Here is a 19601-nt window from a genome sequence, read left to right on the forward strand (position 1 = left end):
CGAGTGACATCCTCACAGACCACAGAAGTGTTCTGTCCTGATGCCAACCTTCCTGTTGACTTTTGTCATGAAACTGTATCATGTATTTTGTGTTTGAGGACTGACTACATACCAACCACTCAACTGGATGACTGGCCAGATACCCTAATTATGGGCACAGGAAAGTATTATGGTCATGAAACCTATGACTGGCAAATAGCAGAGATCTTTACCTCAAAGGGCCACAGCATCCAGGAAGTGGATGAGAATGTAGGACAATAGAGAGTGGTGGAGACTGTGGTAAAATGAGAGGATGCACTGCTTTTAAAGAGATGGCCATTTCTCAGTTCTGTTGAATTATTTCCACATGGAAATATAGGCCCAGTGCTGCCAGTCTTCTGATTTTTTTTCAACTGAATCTGAAAGTCCAGAAATCTACAGAAAAATTCCATTTTTTAATGTTGACAACAATTTCAATTAAATGAAATTCTGTGCAAGTGAAACGAAACTCATCTATGGGATCAGGCTATGACTTCCCAGTTTGTAACCCCTGCACCAGACTGTATTTAAAAGCAGACATGTAAACAAGAGTTGGCATATATTAACTCAGTTTAATCGTATCAATTCTTAAACAAAAAATTTCCTCCAAGAGACAATAGTTCACAGTAACTGCAAAGCTTACTCACAATTTTTAAAAATACCAGTCATGCTTAGCATTCAAGGGGGATATTATAGGATAACTGTAAAAACTTTTACCAGGAACATTAGCTTCTGACTTTAAAAATTACAAATACTGAAGCATTTTGGTATCAGACACATTAGTTTTGACATCGTCTGTTTGTTTGATGAGTTTCTGGAAGTTTGGAAAATTGTACCTCTAATACTGGATAAAGCGCTTATTCTAAACTAAACATTTTCAGATGTAGAAAACAAACTAGCAAGCTACACATACAAAGAAAAGCCCTCTAGGACAAGCTCTCCATGTGTGGAATGCCAGCATATGCACCATGAATCCTGGAAGACTAGAATTGATACATACACTTGGCCTGAAGTCTTACACTCCAGGCTTACAATGGAGTTTGCATTCACCTACACATTAATGACAAACTCTGGGTTAGTATAGGAGAAGCCAGCAAATTCATTTTGGTCCAAGTTCATGATGAAGAGTTTATCAGTAGGCGTGAGTTCCACAGGCTGTCTGGTGAACTCTTTGTCGAAATTGGAGGTGTCTCGCTTGTCTCTCTGTCAAATGGAAAGCAAACACATTAACATGGCATAAGGAGGAGGAAATGTGACCGAGACATGCCAGTTATTGGGAAGCTGATGACGTCTCATGGGCAGAGTCGGGAGAAGCCCTGTGCTGACCGGTTTTAGCAGCTGCACTGCAATACTATTCCCTAGCTTTCATTTCACATCGTATGTTGGCTTCTGGAGAGAAGACTTCGTGGAAATTTTCTAAGAAAGGAAATGAGACATTGACTTTCTTTAAGGATTGCCAGAAAATATGGTGTGTGTATGTGTCTGTTGTTTTCTTCGGCTTTGAGATGAGTTGGAATCTACCTCTTACAAGGTATAATGTCATAGAAATAGTCATGCGGTAGAGCGTCCAGGAGAAAATCATTCAAGAGCGCCCCCTGTGGCTAGGAGGCTTCTTTCTTTAAAAAGGAGAAGAGCTCACAACCACTCATCCCCAGAAGGCAGAGTGGCAAGAATGGGGACATCACATCACTGCTCAACGAAAGGAGGGGATCACTATCCATCCCACATTCCCTGGTGCAATCGAGGCTTTGAAGGGATGCTCAGAAATCCAACCACAGACTAGAATCTGAGTCTTCATCAGCCAGAGGTTCTTCTGATGATCATCAGAGATCTTCTGATGATGCATCTGGTTAACAAACTCAGTCTGGAAAGACAGTCTTAAAATATTCCATTCTCCTAGTTAGTCTGGAGTTTCATTTTGGGGGGGTGGGGGTGCGGAGGGGACATCAGTCTCCAGTTTACTAAATATAGTTTGGGCCAAGTTTCACCAGGGAATGTCAGAGTGTGGGCTCATGAAAAGATCTCACATCTGTATGATGCTCTCACCTCTTCAGGGTCCTTTCCAGCCTATGATCTTCCCATCTTCACCACCCACCTGGGGGCAGGTAGAGCTCCTTGCCCCAGTGCTCTGACATATGAGAAAACTGAGGCACAGGAAGGTAAAGTGACTTGCCCAAGATTGCACAGCGGGGTGGTGACTTTTACCTGACCACACGATTCCCAGTTAGGCTTCATCTTGGCCTCTCTGACTGGGGGACAGTTTGATGGCTGGTGTATTGCAAGGACAACCAAGGATAACACATGGGTTTCACTGGTACTGGGCAGGTTACCTGGCTGAAGCCAGAGTGGTGTCAGATTGTCAAGAAGGGAGAGAACTGACTGATTTGCTAGAGTTTGGCTGATCATTATCTCTGCTTTAGGTTTAACCCCTAAAGGGCACTGACTGACAAGGATTTCTCATTGCTGGCCTCATTGCCCTTTGCAAAATGCCTCTCACAAGAATGCCTTCTTTTTGACTACTCCACTGAGACGGGTAAAATGTTCCTACGAAGTTCCCCACTTACTCTTGTGGTGTATGTGTGGGGGTGTGGAGTGAGGGGAATATGAGGAATTCAATTCAGTAGGTGTGGTCAGAGGGGAGTGAGCTGAAGATAGTGGTGGAGCTGATTTTTGGGTGGTAGGCATCTCCTGCCATGCCCCACCCACTCTACTTTTTTCTCGTCCTGCCAGCTGCCAGCCTGTCCTGTGCTGTCCCAGGCACTGAATGCATTCTTTCCTGTGTTCAGAGAAAGGCTTGAATGCCAGCTTTTCCTTTAATACTGTCTGTGCCTCCCTCCCTGAACCCCACTAGTCATACTTAAACACCTTTCTAATTGTGTTCATTGTACTTGCTGCTGTCAGAAACTGTCATGATTATTTATTGCCTCTTTGCAGGAGGCTAAAGTCCTTGTCTGTATATTTCCAGTGCCAAGACTTGGTACATGGCAGGCCTTCCATGATTATTTGCTGAATGAGTGAATAGATGAATGAAGACTTAATGAAAGATGAGCCTCTTGACTTCTGACAACTCACAGTTGTCCCCAAGCTAGAGATCTCATTCTAGAGCAAAATAATGGAATTTGTTCCCACTGATCCTGTGGGTCACTCAGATGGGCCCTTATCCATTGTGAGCCCCAATATGGATAGAACTGTGTGAGCCTCCTTCAAGATCTGAGAGCTCCAGGGCTGGGTGTGGGCCCTGGGAATACCTGAGGCTAGAAGACAGGCATCTGCCTCCTTTCAGGTCCCCTGGCATGGCTTTCCCTGCCTGTGGGTATCCAGCAGAGGTTCCCTTTGCATCATCCTCAATTATTAAAGTCCTACCCCATTTGTTGTATTGGTGATGCTTCAATCAGCCACATGATCCAAACAGGACTTGCCATTGTGGGCAGATCCTCAATAGAAAAGACCCCTGAACTTTACCCTAAAAGTTGGGAAAGAATGGGCCTCTCTGTTGGGAAAATTCCTTTCCAGGGTGATAGTATCTGAAGTTACATGAAAATAGTTGCACTCACCCCAGGAAGGTTACTGAACCCAGGTCTCCTGCATTGCAGGTGGATTCTTTACCATCTGAGCCAGTAGGGAAGCCCCACTAATTCCACTGGCTTCCTAGTAATTCCCCAAGATGGTCACTCTGACCGTGGCCCTGTGCTTTCTTAGAAGAGAAGGTCAATGAGGAGTCCAACAAAGGGAAAGAGGGATTCTAAGATCCTGGTAGACAACTAGCCATGAGTACCCTGGACTGTGTTTAGGCTTCTTTGGATTTTCTTATTTAGTTTCTTTTTACAAAACGACCCTCTAATTTAAGTTCTTCTGGAAAGCATCAAGCTGTCTCATCTAGAAGAACCAGGTGGTGTCAAGCCAGGGGCAGTGTCTCCTGAGGGCCCGAAAGGGTAATGCCTGCAGGAATCTGGACTAACGACTTGGAACTGAGTTCTGAAACTAGTTCCCTCTTATCACACAGGCATCTGTCAGCTCACATCTTGATGATTCTGTGATTGCATCAAGTATGGAGACTGTGTCTTTGGCCTTCTAGAAGGAAACACACCCCAGCTCTTGCCTCTCTTTCCCCACTTTGGCACTATAGGACTGGACCAGAAATCTGGGTCGAGAAGGTGCTGCTGCATCTCCTTTAGCCTCCAATGTGGTCTCCAGAGAGAAAGAACCCCAAAGTCTTCTGATGACTCTTCCTTTCTTAAATGAAGTCTTCCCTGATTAACCTAGAGATGAGTTATCCCTAGATCATATCGTGCTTTTAATGACTTGTTTAATGACTACCTTCCTGGGTTGCATCTTCATGCTCCCCACCATGCTTCTGGCACCCAGGATAGAGCCCAGCACACAGTCAGTGCTCACTAAATGCTGGCTAGGTGACTGAAAGGAGGGTGGAATACATGCACAATCACAAAAATTAATTTAAAAATCTTTCTTGGATGTGTTTGCAAAGTATTCCGCTGAGATTACATCTGTTGAAAGCTCTGCTTCTCAGTCTCCTCTGCACTTGAAATGTTGATGGAATAGGCAACTGCAAGAATTCTAATGATCCCTCCCTTTCACAGAAGGCTTCCCTGAACAACTCTCAGCTCAGTGTATTAGGGGAACAGAGGCTTTGGCTTGAGTATCTACTTCTGCAAACTATTAAACTTTTGAAAAATAATGTTAGCAATTTGGAAAATGTAGAGTGCAGTAAATATAATACATATATATATACACACACAGTATATTCTTTCTATTTATATCTATTTATCTCTATCTATCTACCTATCTATTTATATCTATTCACCCATCCTACATTGTTCTCTAAAGTTGTCTCTAATGACTTGTTGATGGCCCAATGTTTCTCCTTGGTTTTAATCTTCCTGAGAGTATATCCAAGTAAAGGCTTGGTGACCCAACAGCCAGATGAAAGACTTCAAATAAGCTGTCTGTTGGTGGGCATGGCTCAGAGACGGCAGTCACAGAGGAGGGAGACCCGTACGGAGATTCAGGAAACTGGGTTTGCATTCCAACTGGCTGACTTTGGGCAAGTCACTTCCTCCTTCCTGATGCCGGTTTCCCAACAATACAATGAGGAGGGTTTTCCCCAGTTTTCCTCCTTCTCTTGCCTCCTAAGCTTGAGAGCTAGGGCTTCCCATCTGCTTCCTCTGACATCTAGATTGTGACCCACAACCGTGGCCACAGGGATGGTCCCCACACCCCCAGCAAGGAGACGAGAGCAGGCAGAAAGGAGTGAACAGCAGGGGGCTTTGCCCAAGTAGAAATCAAATCACAATTTTCTTAAAGATGAGAAGTCTCCCTTCAAGGACACTTGTCAAGTGTTTTGAGTTCCCTTGATGGTCTCTTAGAAGCCCTGGCGCTTGCGGAAATCACTTGACTTGTGACAAGAGTTGCCTTCAGGGCTGCCTGAGGACAGCGGGGGACAGGAGGTGGGATGGGGGACCACCTGCTGTCCTCGTCTGCTCAGATGGAAACGGAATTTCCCCAATCAAGGGGTTTCCCTGGGCTTCTGGGGGCTCGTGAAGCTATTTGCTAGAAAGGATGAGTCTGAGCTGAGAGGCGTAGTGATTTTGATAACAAACTCAGCAGCCCCAGCCCTGCCCCTAACTGGCCCCTAAACTTGCCTCTGGTGAGAATGTGGGCCTTGAGCTCTGATCTCATTGAGACCCCCCCAGCCAGCTCATCCCACCCCATCAAAGGCCCCCAGGAGTCCCTAAATGATCCACAGTTTCAGTCTCTCTGACTGGCTGAACACTGGGGCCAAGATTAAGATCTGGTTTTAATTTTTTTCTGTCCTGAAGCCTCAGGAGGCCCCATTCTGCAGTTTGGGTCCATGTTTTTCATAGACAGCCGTTTTCCTTGAAATAGTATTTCTTCTTCTTTCTTGCTTTTTTTTTTTTTATTGTATCTCGATGCTAGAAGAAAAATGGCACATAACAGATATCCAGATACAAACATTTCCACAAACATCTTGCAAAACAACATCAAAGTGAAGAATGCAACTGTCTATGCTTTCAAGACATGGTGTCTTTCTCAGAGCACTTAATTAGCTTTCTGAAGCCAGCAACAAACCTAGACAAATCCCATTTGAGCAGGCATGGGTCTGCCAGGCTCTAGAGCCGTCTTCTCAGTAAATCAAAGCAGGTCATTGTGGTTAATAACATCTGGACACGTATTTCAAAGCATGTGTAACAAAAGTGAGTAACTTTTTTTTTTTTTTTTTGCATTTGAACAACAGAAATAAAACCCCAAAGCAAATAAAGTTTGAAATGTAATGTAAAACCATGGCCCTTTGGGACTTTGCTAAAGTGACCATGTCTTTTCAGGGAGTTAGTCCAAATGCCCTGTTCAAGTAGTTTGGGGATGAAGGTGATCGGGGGACACAGGGAACCAGAAATTACAGCATTAAGGTAGCACCCAAGCTGGTTGCCTTATGACTCCTGGAGGTGCCCTTAGATTGAAACTGTCTAAAAGCACACTCTTGGAATTTTAAAAGGACTTAAATAATCTTCTTAATTTTTGAGTTAAAAAAAAAAACAAATAAAATTTTATTTTTAGCATGTTTTTTCCCCAAAGCTCCTGGGGCCTCCAAACCAGGAAGAATGGAGGAAATTCCCCCTAAGGCAAAGCAACCATCTACTTGGATACAAGCCAAGCTCCAGGACTGGAAGCGGGAGAATACTGCTAGCATCCGATTATCCACTTGTTTGGCGGAAAAAAAAATCTAGATTGGATGGTTGGCGTTGGAAAAGGGATGAGAATGGCAGTGCAGGAACAAGGGGGAGAAAGCAGGCATGTTCTGTCCCCGCTGGATCTACATCGCTGACATGCTGGGGAAAATAAATGCTACAAGGACTTTGATAATGTGCTAATTATGCAGCCACATTGTCAACATGCCATCTGCATAATCCCATCTCACAGAGATGCTCCAAAACTACCTGAGGACATTTGGGTCCTGAAACATGGTCACTCTAGTTTCATCAGCAAACAAAACATGGATGCAACTTTGCAATGAAAACAAAAAAATGTCACCACAATAGCCGTTGAGCTTGAATGACAGAAATGAAGGACGGAAATCTACACAGCTACTTAGCTCTTGACTTCAGGTTTTAAAAATTCAGAGTTAACAAAGGAAAATCCTTCGAATTCTGATTGGTCAATATTCCTGATGACTTCCTGGTCAGGAGGTGTTAGAACTGGTGGATGGCGGGTGAAAAATCGGTCGAAGTTTTCAGCATTTCGCCCACACTATGAGAGGGGAAGAGAAGAATTTGTGGTGGGTGGAAAAAATAAACTAAACGAAACTGAAAACAGAACAGAACCAAAAGAAACTGGGTGTGGCTTCTCCAAGCCCTTCCCTTTCACTACCTCGGAGAGATTGTTTCGATGATCAGAAATGAGAGCAACATAAAATGCAAAATTCTCATGACCACGGATTGGCAGGTGACCTTGGGCTCCCGACCTTCAGTTCCTGGAGCTCATGAGCTGCCCGTGGTGTCCTTCTGGGCAGTCAGGAGCTGGATGGCAGCATGGGATGGTGGGGATGGTGGCATGTGGCATGTTCTCCCAACTCCACCCCAAGGAGTTGGCCAAGCTCATTCCTGAAGGAGATGGGATTAAGGTCCCTGAGATATTTTTTGTGGTACAAGATTTGAAGTAGTGACTTGTTTATACTTCACCTTGGAGATTCCCAACATTAAGCAACAGGTCCCTTAAAGCGCTGTCCTTTGGCTCTCAGTCATCTCTGGAGACATTCTCCAACTCCACAGATATAAGAGTTTACATGCTCCAGTTAATGGAGAGAAACATCCAGACCTGGGTTTGGTGGCTGCAATGGCGGGGCCACTATGAGGCCCTGGTTGGAGGGAGAAGTCATTGACCCTTAATTACAAGGTACCAGGAAATAAATGCAGCCATTCTGCCTCCAGATGGGAATGAAGGGTGTGGGATGAAAGCCAACCCAGTGCTTGGGATCTCCCCAAGCTCTCGAGAAGAAACCATCACCATTTCTCATGCCTCCTGCTGTCCTTCTCTATGAAAAGGTCCTGGTCTGAGACAGAGTGGTAACGCATGTGTGTGTGTGTGTGTGTACATTTCTTCACTCACGTGTGAGCACATACACATGCACACATCAGTCCCCATCTAATGAGAAGAGTTGAGTCACTAGGCCTGATTTTCTTCCTTCTTCACCAGCAAACCCATTTGCATGAAATCTCTAAGTGTTTCAGTATCTACAGGAAGCAAACAACCTAAGAACACAGTGGGAGTAATGACAATTGCGATGTGCGTGTATGCTCAGTCGCTCGGTCCTGTCTGACTCTTTGCAACCCCATGGATTGTAGCCCACCAGGCTCCTCTGTCCATGGGATTATCCCGGCAAGAATAATGGAGTGGGCTGCCACTTCCTTCTCCAGGGGATCTTCCCTACCCAGGAATTGAACCTGAGTCTCCTGTGGCTCCTGCATTGGCAGGCGGATTCTTTACCACTGAGCCACTTGGGAAGACACTAATAATTATAACAGTTAATGTTTATTATGCATTTTGTATGTTCCAGGCATGCTAGAATGCTCTTTCTTTGTATTACTTTTATTTCATTCTCCCAAAGACCCTGTGAAGTGGGTATTACAGCCATCCCTATTGTATGGATGAGGAGACTGAGGCCAAGGAGGTGATGTAATTTGTTCAGGGTCCCACTGCTAACAAATAGCAGAGCCACTGTGTCAGCCAGGTTTGTCTGTCAGAGTCCAGGCTCCCAGTGCCATGTTGCAAAATGGTTGGTGGGCTGGCGACTGACCGCCAGAGTGGAGTAACGGTGACATGGGTTAAAATCCTGGCGTCACTGCCTGCTACGTGTGCAGCCCTGGCCAACTCCCTTCCAGCCTCAGTTTCCTCTTTTGTACACTAGAGACAACTCTAATTTTTCTCAAATGAGGTTCTGATGAGGATAAAATGAGATCCCGTGTGTGACTGACACCATGCCTGGCACTGAGTAAGTGATCAACACAGCAGAGCTGTGAGCATCGCTGGTTCTCGTTTTCCACTACAATTCCTCCCAGACAGTATCCACTTCCTATGATGGTGTGTTTCCATGATGTTGAAGTTTTAAGCATTGAGGAAACAGCCTTGCATTTTTAAAGACTCGTGTCAGACTTGGAGAAGCACATTAGTTATTCCAAACTAAATTGTTTCAGCTGTTTTGACAGCTTGGCCTCAGTACCGATAAGGGACTCCCAACCACATGACCAAGACTCAGGGTTTTTCTGCTGGCCAGTGGGGCAAAACTTTTGTCCGCACAAAACTTTTGCCGTCAAGGTCAACACGGTGTGGTCAGGAATACCGTCCAGATCCTTTCACTGTTTATTCATTTTCTCATTCATGAAACACTTCTTGAGTACCTACTACGTGCCAGGCCCTGTGTTAATAGTAAATCATAGAAAATCCATGCCTCACAGAGCTTACATTTTACTGGAGAAGAAAGGCAATCAATAAATACATAAAAATATAACTGTAAATGTATATTTTAATGCCAGATGAGGAATTCCCTGGCAGTCGGGTGGTTAGGACTTGGTTCTTTCCCTGCCGGCACCCCGACTCCCTCCCTGCTCAAGGGAACCGAGATCCTACAAGCCAGGCTGCATGGCCAAAACTCCCCCAAAACAACAAAAACAATAATAATGCCAGATGGAAATAAGTGACATTAAGAAAAACAGAGTCAGGGGGAAAGAGTGAAGATGAGGCCATTTTTGATAAATGAGTCAGCTTGGAGGTGACATTCTGGCAAGCCTTCAGCCAGGAGGAGCTGTGCACACACTGGCAGGAAGAACATTCTGGGTAGAAGGAACTGCAAGGGCAAAGCACCCAGGACAGGAGCTTGTTGGGCATGGTCACTGAACAGCCACGAAGCCAGTGTGGCCAGAGCAGTGACCAAGGGGCAAGCAGGGGTCTGAGAGCTCAAGAGAGGACCAGGAGCCAGATTGCTGGCCACGCCAGCCCTGTGAAGACAGAGGCTTTTCAGATCAGCTTGATGAGAAGCGGCTGGAGAATTCTGAGCACTGAGGAGGCAGGCTCTGACAGCAACGTCACTGGGACTGTGTCCAAAACAGACTGATGGGTGAACAAGGGGGAAAGGTAGAAGCAGACCAATCAGGAGGATGCTGCAATAATCCAGGCAAGAGAGGATGGTGGCCTGGAGGGAGGCGACAGTGGGGAAGATGGGAAGATGCCTTTGACTGGGGAGGGGTCTACTTTGAATTGCGAGTTAAGATTTGCTGATGGACTGGTTGTGGGGTATGAGAAGACTTGTGGTCTGAGCCACTTGGTGAGTGGGTGACACTGGGGTAAAGCATGTTTGGTTAAAGAAATGGAGCCTTGGTTTCATTTGTGGTAAGTTGGAGAGTCCAGTGGAGATGTCAAAGGTCAGACAGGAGTCCCCTTGCTGGGACTGGAAAGGAGCGGCCACTAGACTGATGGTGGAGGCAGCGGGGAGGGTAGAAGATGGTTGCGATCATCCAGAGGAGAGAGATGGTGGACAGGGTTGTGGAAAAAGAGGGAGCTGTTGTGGAAAAAGAAGGGATGGAGCTGGAAAACACAAAGAGATGTCAGCGGCAGGGCCTGGAGGAGTAGGATGGCGTATTACAAGGCAGCCCTGTGGGTGCTTCTGGGTGTTGGGACCCCAACCAGCCAGCACAGGAAGCTGAGACACAGAGAGTCTTCAGGGGCCATTTTTCTTTAAAAAACAAAAAACCAAACCCATCCCTTTCCCATCCACACCAGAAGGCTATTGCTTTGCTGGGGCCTCCCCAGAGGCTGTGATGGGAGACAGAGAAACAGCTTCTGGCAGCTCTGCGCCTCCTCTCCCATTACTCCCCCCACTGCCTAGAGAACAATGAAATCTTTAAGTGAGATCGCAGAAAGGAGATGCAGGAACAGGGGTTAACCAAGGGGGCACAATACAGAGGGAGCGTGATTTCCCTGCTAATAAGCAGCTTACGAGCCTGGCACATCACAGCCTCCCTAAGTGTTTCCGTGTTTTTAAAATGGAGCTGTCACTGCCCATTAGCTTCAGGAGCGCTCCCTAAATGGAGACGTCAGCCCTTGGGAGGCACAGCCCGATGAGCTCTGCGCCTGCTGTGTCCTTGGAGAATGGGCAGCTCCGCGGCTGGGATCTAATTACAGACGCAGCGTGGACCACACCTGCTTCTCTGGCTGGGAACGCTTCAGCCTCACTCAGAAGAACACCCAACCCCCTTGTCATCACTGGGGCTCCTGGAACAGAAAGGGGGCCAAAGCCAACTAGGTTATTTAAAGTCACATGGAACCTCTCCCACAGTTGGAAAGGGGAGTGAGGATCGTGATGTGTTCACTTGAGCCCCCAAATTTAAGAGCCAAGACCACTTGAAAATCTTATCTGTGAACTGTTACATGTGAGCTCTTTCCCCCCCTCTTTTTCTTCCCTTCCTTCTAATTTCTGTTTCGCTGTGTTAATAACAGCTCCAAGTCTAGCTGTCAAATGTGGAGTTGGCTCAGTCACAGCAACCACAGAGATCTTTCAAAGTGCCAACCTGGATATGTCACTTTCCTGCTCTTGTCTGTGGTGGCTCCCCATGGCCCAAAGCCACACTCCTCAGCATGGCTTACAGGTTGTTTAGGACTCGGCGCTGGTCACCTGGCCAACAGCCCCTTCACTGCCCACGTTCCCCTAGCCCAGCTCCCATCCCCAACACACCCTCCAGCTGTGTTGAAATCCTCCCAGTTCCTGGAACGCTCATGCATGCTCACCTCCAAGCCTGAGCACAAGCTGTCTCCTCCACCAGGAAGCCTTGCCTCCCACCCTGTTCCCCGTCATTGCCTACACATCCTCTGTCTCCAGTCACTTCCTCCAGGAGCTTTTCCTGGAGGCCTCCTCTACACACCTGGGTTTAGCCCATCAAAATACAAGAAGGGACTCCCTGGTGGTGAAGGGGTTAAGACTCCACACGGTCATCCTTGGTCAGGGAACTAAGGTCCCACGTTCCGAGGTTCAGGAGACAGAGTGTTCATCAAAGAGTTGTTAGAGGGGGAAAAAAATTTTTTTTGAAATCAACTCTTGACCAATAGGGAAAAGAGTTGAATAAATAATGATATAACTATTTTTATGTATTACCATGCAAAACACTTTTAAAAATTAAAATAAGATGTAGAAGAATCTCAAATAACAGTTATATATAATTAATAACTGTACAATGTTCCCATTTTATAAATTATAGACATAAATGTGGACATACTATCTGCATGTGTATTATATATGTGCTTGTAGAGATTGGGAGAGTTACAGACTGTTTGATTTTTCTACCTTTTATGCTTTTGTGTTTTTGAAAATTTAAATAACAGTCAAGTAGTAGTATTAATAAGTATCTTTTTAAAGATTTTTTTTAAATGTGGACCATTTTTTTTAAAGTCTTTATTGAATTTGTTACAATACTGCTTCTGCTTCATATTTTGATTTTTTGGCCATGAGGCATGTGGGATCTTAACTCCCAGACCAGGGATCAAACCACACCCCCTCTGTTGGAAGGCGAAGTCTTAACCACTGGACTGCCAGGGAAGTCCCTACAAAGCCCATTTTAAATGAGGGAGCTATTGAAGTGGAGAAAAGGGGGGAAATAGGAATAAAGGGAATGGAAATATTTAACCAAATTGTTAAAATCTGCCTGGTGCTGTTTAATGAGCTTCATGTTAGTTAAAAACCCTAAGATTTCCCTAATAGCTGTCCTAGTGTGTACTTTGGTGCTAAGGGAATGATGACGAAGGCTAATATTTGCTTATCTAAATGGGCATCTTCCATCTACTGATTTGCTGGGTACCAGAAATAAGATGGTGTATAAGATGTCCCTGTCCTTGTCACCACGGAGCTTACAGTCCAGCAGAGGAGACAGATGCATACATGGACAGCATGGAGCCGTGTGACACGTGCTGCCACGGAGTCCAGAGGTGAGGAACCTGAGAAGACTAGCTCAGGGAGAAAGAAGAAGTCCAGGGAGACTTTCTGGAGGAGGTGACATCTAAGCTGAGTGGGATCAAAAAGAAAGATATTGCTTCTTAGAAGGAAAGAGCCCGGGGAAGAAACAGAAATGAAAAGAGATCAGCCACAGACGACGCTGGAGAAGAGGATGAGGGTCTGCCCCATACTTCTCGCTGCTTAACCGGGCTTGACGACGTGAGGCCAGTGGCACAGGGGAGCTTCCTGCCCAGCCTCCATCAAGACATCAGGGCATCTTCAGGAACCGAACCTAGGTCTTGATGAAAAGACACCCAAGCATACAGTCTGAGTAAAAGACAAAGGAGTCTCTCTTTTTTTTAAATGTGCAAATTCAATGAAATTCGGGATCCTTTTTAGGCTGTGTGGTTCTCCGCAGCGGAGAATGCAGGAGGGTCCCACCCAGTGAGCAGCAGCCAGCCACGGTCAGAGCCACACACACATTTGATCGTTTTTAAAAGTGGTCTGTAGACCAAGGTTTTTCTCCCGAGAAAAGTCAGACAATATTCCAAAGTGTCTGGCCTTTGGCAAAGAAGGAAAGATTAAAGCCTCCTTTTCTGATAATGAAGGTCCCTTACTATCGGGAATATTTGATCTCTGTGTCTATTTAAGAAGAAATTGGCAAGAGAGAGGTCTTTTGTGCTGGATAGCAAGTTTCATTTTTTTAACAAATTTTCATTTAAAAAACATGCAATGTTTGTTTTCCTCAGTCTCAATTTAAATGCTACCTCCTCAGAAAAGCGATTCCAGATCACCTCCAAGTCAAGGAGCTCCCTCTTTTCTCCTCTTCCTGTTATTCTCTCTCAGAACAACCTGTTCATTTCTTCCATAGGAAATAAAATGTGTGAATATCCAGATCTACATGTTTATTTCTTTGTGTATCTGTCATTGTCTATAGTCCCATCTAGATTGTATGAGCTACTGTATGAGTTTACAATCTCGATGGAATATAGATGATGACATGGCAACCCACTCCAAAATTCTTGCCTGGAGAATCCCATGGACAGGGGAGCCTGGTGGGCGACAGTCCATAGGGTTGCAAAGAGCTGTACATGATGGAGGCTACTTAGCATGCACACACACACAAGAGCTGAAGCCACATCTGATTGGCCCACACCTGAATTTTCAGATCCCGATACAGAGCTGGCACTGAGTGCTGTTCAACGGATAAATGGTAGTATATATGAAGTGCTTATTTTTAGCCAGATACTGTATAAGTGATTTACAAGCATGATCTCATTTAATCCAACAGGTTTATGAAGTCTGCTCTACAACAAGGAACAGATTTAGAGCTTAAGTAACTGACTAAGATTTGCGCTCAGATCTGACAACTGATCCATTTATGCAGAAACAAACAACTTGTTCACAAGTGCCAAGAGAAAGAAACAACAAAGTCCTTTATAATTCTACCACCCCAATACCTTCATTATGTTAACATTTTGGTCTATGTCCTGGATAGCTGGGTGAATTGATCGATGAATGCTTTTTACTCTCTAAAAAATGTATCATCACTTTAAGCTGCTTTTTAAAACTAGATGAAATATACTCTAAATGCTTTCCTATGTCAACAAAGTAACATATTATTCTTATCCATCCTTTAAAATTCATCCTAAACCTAAGCTGCTGCTGGCTTCAAATAAACTAGCCCTCAAACAGTAATTGCCCCTTTTATTTGCCTATGTTTTTATAGCCTTGATTCTCACACATCCATAAGATAGGCAGGAAAGATTATCTCCACTTAACAGAAAATTTGAAAAGTTAACAACTTGGTCAGGGTCATACAAGGTAAATGAGGAGAACCACGATTCAAAGTCTGGTCTGCTTGATTCCAGAGACCACAGGGTGTCAGCGACATCTCACTGCCTTGCAAATTGCATCTGATCATGTGACATGGACTTAAAAGTAAGCTGAAAAAGAAAAAGTTAAGTTGACCTGGGTAATAATCTTAGCACCATCAATCTGCAGATAATCTGTAAGCAAGTTATCTAAATTCCCTTGGCCAGGTTTCCTGTTTTGTCAAATGGATCTATCTTGCAGGGTGCGGTGAGAATGATTTGACAAAATGCACATTAAAAAAATCTGACATGATAGCTGGTAGCTGCAGTTGAGTTGTGACTCAGCCAGTCCCATCCAGTGAGCTAGTCTGATGGGGGTGGCTGTACCCTGGCAACAGAGGGGTCCTACAGGCCCTGCCATACCCCAACCTACCCTAGTGAAGTGGGAGGTAGATGGGCCCCTGGGCTGGACAGTTGGGAGTTTGTCCAGCAGAGAAAATTGGAGATCTGTTTTCCCTAGACACTCAGAGGACAAAGTGGCAGGAGCTGAGCTCTGCTGGAGCAAAGAGATAAAACAACCAAAAGGAGGGGGTGCCATCCCATAATAGGTGCTGTCAAACCTCCCACAGGCCTCTGCACTGGAATCCACCTTGGCCAAAACCTGTGCAAGCATATTGGGGAGGGCCCTAGGCCAAGTCAAGTGTGGAAAAGAAATAAGATAGCCAGCCAAAGGTAAGCAAAGACCCGGAAGAACTGCCCTATAGAAATGATTTAACTGCCTCTTTACTAGGGCTCCTCTCCACTGGGGAAAATGCCCACACCCTCCCGGGTGTGTCTCTCTGCCTTGCTTCTTCTGTCTTAATAAACAAACTGTTTCACTGTGTGTGCTCCCCCACATGCTATGCTGTGTCTCTGATAATAAACTTTGTACCTGTTTTTACAGTTTTTGCCTGTTTGAGAAATTCATTTTTCAATGGGGACAAGGGCCAGAGGAATTTTGCTCCAAGCCTCTAGCCCCTGGTGGACTAACAGCTAGGATTCCTGGTTTCCATCCAAGCCACCCAGGTTCAATTCCTGGGCAGGGAACTAAGATCTCTCTTCAAGACCCCTCACTGCTGTCTCTCTGAGATCACCAGAATATACTGTTAACAGTTACAGGCACTTAATACACAAAAATCTGTCCCACCAAGGTTGGCAGAGTATGCAGGAAGCCAGGTGAGGTCGGGCCCTGGGCTCCTGGTGAGAGACAGTGAAGAAAATGTGGACCCAGGCACAAAAGGGATACCTCCTGTCTCCCATCCCAGCCTCACTCCCTTGGAAAGACATTTCAAGCAGATTCACAAGCCACCTCTGAGTTGTTGTTTTTCATACCCTAATTGGAGGGCATTTTGTGATTGTTTTTAAGAAACTGTACTTGTAAATAAACAAGAAATACACTTTGGATCTTTCCCTCTCTGGGTCATGGGCATGTCTTGGTCCTCCAAGTTCTAATGTCATCAGAAGTCTTCATGGGACTCTGCTTATTGTGATGTGGCAGCCTGGAGGGCAGTTTGGGGGAGAACGGAGGCGTGTATGTGCATGGCTGAGTCCCTTTGTTGTCTGCCAGAAACTACCACAACATTGTTTATCAGCTATACCTCCAATACAAAATGCTTTTGGTGATTTAAAAAAAAAAAAAAACTTAAAAAAAGAAAGAACTTCTCCATGGAGTCAATTTTTCAAGCAGGAATGGTTGTGGAAGAAGGAGGAAAGTCAGCCAGCTCAGTGCCATGAAAAAAAAACCAAAACCTCCAAGATGGAAGGGAACAAAGTGAGGGGTGGGAATTAAAGACGAGCACTGACACCCTCATGTGTGAGGTGGAGGACCTCTCCAGAAGCTCACCCAGGACGCCGATCACAGTGGGTGGCTCTGGGAAGAAGAACGAAGGAGCCTAGTTAGGGGTCTACAGGGAGGTACTTAATTTCCCTGCATAGCTTTTGATGCTGCTGGAAGTTTTAAACTCTTTTCAGATTTTTTTCTTAAGGAAGGAAGATCAAAGTACCCAGTTTGACGAGGTCAAGAAAGAAAAGACAAGTCTACGAGAGGAGGCAATTTTGAGGTCACTGCTGACTCAATGAGAGGGATTTCAATAGAATGGTGGGGGCAGAAGCCAGATTGCACTGAACCATGGAAAGAATGGAAGGTAAAAAAATGGAGGGAGCAAGAACTCCATCCAGTTTGCATGAAAAGATACCGCAGTGGTAGAATGGAGAGATCTCAGTCTAGAGGGAAGAGATTTTTAAGATGAGAGACTTTGCATGTTTCTGTGTTGAACAGAATGAATCTGAAAAGAGCCAGAGTGGGCATCTGCTTGGTTTGCAGGCACAGCGAGCAGCTTTATTTTTCTGGGAGAATCCACTCCTTCCCCTCTGCAAGATGTCCACTTTAGACAGGGGCAGACCCAGTCCCTTGACAGGTGCCCTGGATCTGGCCAATCAGAACATTCCATCCCCCGGCCACAGTGATTGCTTTAGAGATGGACATATGACTGAACATCTTCCAACAAGACTGAGTTCCAAGCCGCAGGAAATTTTAGAAAAAGGAAGCTCTCTTTCAGCAGGAATTGCAAAAACAATGGGATGTAGGTCTGGAGCAGCTATGTGCCCAAGAAAAACTTTGAAGAATAAAGAAGTCAACAGAGAGGAAAGCAATCTTAAGGGATACAGAGAAATGGATTGTTTTTGACATGGTCCAGACTCTGGATTCAGTCACAACTAAATACTAAGTCAGTTTGAACTGGGTTCCTATTTGCAACCCTAGGAGTTCTGGTTAATATATGGAGAAGCTGTGGACACAGACTGGCCAGAGTAGACATGCAAAGGACACAGGAGAATGGGGGTTCAGAACAGAAAGGGAACATCTTCATGAAGGGAACCTGTTTGTTGACACAAAGAGGAAGGTAGGTCAAAGAGGTCAAGATGACTGTGCAAGAGCAGGAAAGCCACCCACCCAGGGGCACCCACACGCCTCCATTTCCTCTCAGCTTACGAGATGGGGCTATCTGCTGAGACCAAGATGACCAGAACTTTAGTTGGGGGACCTTCAGGAAAGAGAAGGTTTGGGGACTTGCCAGGGGACTCAGAGAGGGACTGATGGGGAAGGCTTAAGAGCCTGGCTGAGATCAGAGCACCTACAACTGAGGAGGCTCAGAGGGGTCCAGTTACTTGCCCACCTTCACTCAGCTACTGAATTGCAAGGCTGATGTTTTGTTTGTTGGGTTTTTTTTTTTTTTTTTTCCATTGCACTGCATCATTTGTAGGATCTTAATTCCCCAACCAGGGATGGAACCCAGGTCACAGCGGTGAAAGCGCTGAGTCCTAACCACTGGACTGCCAGGAGATTCCCAAGGCTGGTGTTTGAATCCTGGCTCTGCTGACTCTCTGTCCATATTCCTTCTGCTTGACCCAGGCTCCCTGGATCCATGGGCTCATCTCCTCGAGTTCTCTCAACCTTTGGTCAACAGCTTTCTGGGGAGCTGTGATAAGCATTACAGCCTGGGCAGGGTTGACAGCAGAACTGAGGAGCTCGACTTTATGGACATTCACCCAACAGAGCCCATCCCCCAGGAATGTATTTAAACTCGGGACTTGACCAAGAGCAGTTCAAATCCCACATCTGTGTAGCCGGGTTGGGAGATCAAAGAAGAAACATCATGGAAGCAAGAATATAGGCTTTGGAGGTAGACTGATAGGATTTCAAATTAAATTGGCTTGTGACCATGGGCAAGTTACTTAACATCTCTGAGCCTGTTTCCTTACTAGTACAGGGTGAGTAATAATAGCAGCTATTTCAGGGGGTTGTTGTGAAGGTGAAATGAGACGACTAAATTAGATAGTGTGCTCCACTTTCAACTAAAATTGAATAATTTCATAGAATATGGCTGACCCATTTTATTGTTACTGTCATATATAGTTGTTATTATTAAGGTCCTGCATGCATTCAATGGAAGGCTAGTTATCTTGTTCTGGTTCTGTCATATTCCCCATGTAAGTCCCTTGGGCAAAACTTGGCCTTCGCTTCCCTGTCTCCAGCATGGAAGGGTTGAATTCCGCTTCTAAAGTATTTTCAGTTTTTGACTGCTGTTATATTTCAGTGGTCATGGCCAGATATATCCTAACAGCTTCATGCTCTCTCCCAGTATGTGGCCTTTCCACCTACCATTTCAATCAAACCATTGTCTCCTCTGCCAGGGGACAGCTCAAAGTCACGCACCTGGCAAATGATTTAGAAACTTCATTTGGCCCACGGACCTGTCAACTTGAACCATCTTTCAAAGGGAGTCCGGCTGAATCCGCAGCTTAAGTAGGTTCTCCATGGACGGATGGAAAAGGAGATAAAGAGATACACAGACTCTAGGCTGCGTGTCCTAAACAACTCTTGGCTATTTGTTAGTCGGTGTAGGAAGGTCGCCTAATATTTTGATTAAGATCTCTGCAAACTCCACACTCTGAATAACCAAAAGAATAAACAGAACCGGGTGGGGAAACGTCTACTTCTTAATAAGCCTGTCCTGAGTGCCTCATTTCACATGCTGCCATGCCCCGCATCCAGGGGTTATTCAGTGTCTACTGTCTTTGTCAGCCTCGAAATCAGCGCCTTAAGGAACAAGTCAGATTTGCATCTTTTAAAAATTCTGCCAGAAAATTGTAAAAGGTGTGAATATGCTACTTGTTTGTTGCCATATTTTAAAATAAATTTTAATTCATTTGAACTGTAA

General features: G+C 45.2%; 1 protein-coding gene across 2 annotated transcripts in view; it reads right to left on the reverse strand.

Annotated features, from left to right (window-relative positions):
- Positions 1-570: 570 nt before the first annotated feature.
- PRKCB (protein kinase C beta) overlaps positions 571-19601 on the reverse strand; it is a 374895-nt gene continuing 355864 nt past the window's right edge. Inside the window, exon 17 of one of the 2 annotated variants that reach the window (XM_086376807.1) lies at positions 571-1221. In XM_086376807.1, the coding sequence (XP_086232933.1) occupies positions 1069-1221 (153 nt within the window). In that variant the 3' untranslated portion in view covers positions 571-1068. Of the gene's footprint in view, positions 1222-6397; positions 7303-19601 lie in introns of those variants that run through there. The other variant, XM_086376806.1, reaches the window with a different exon arrangement.

This window comes from Bos grunniens, chromosome 25 (genome assembly GCF_055505025.1).
Source record: "Bos grunniens cultivar Pamir isolate PY7600 chromosome 25, Bosgru_T2T1.0, whole genome shotgun sequence".
In the NCBI taxonomy this organism is placed as follows: domain Eukaryota; kingdom Metazoa; phylum Chordata; class Mammalia; order Artiodactyla; family Bovidae; genus Bos; species Bos grunniens.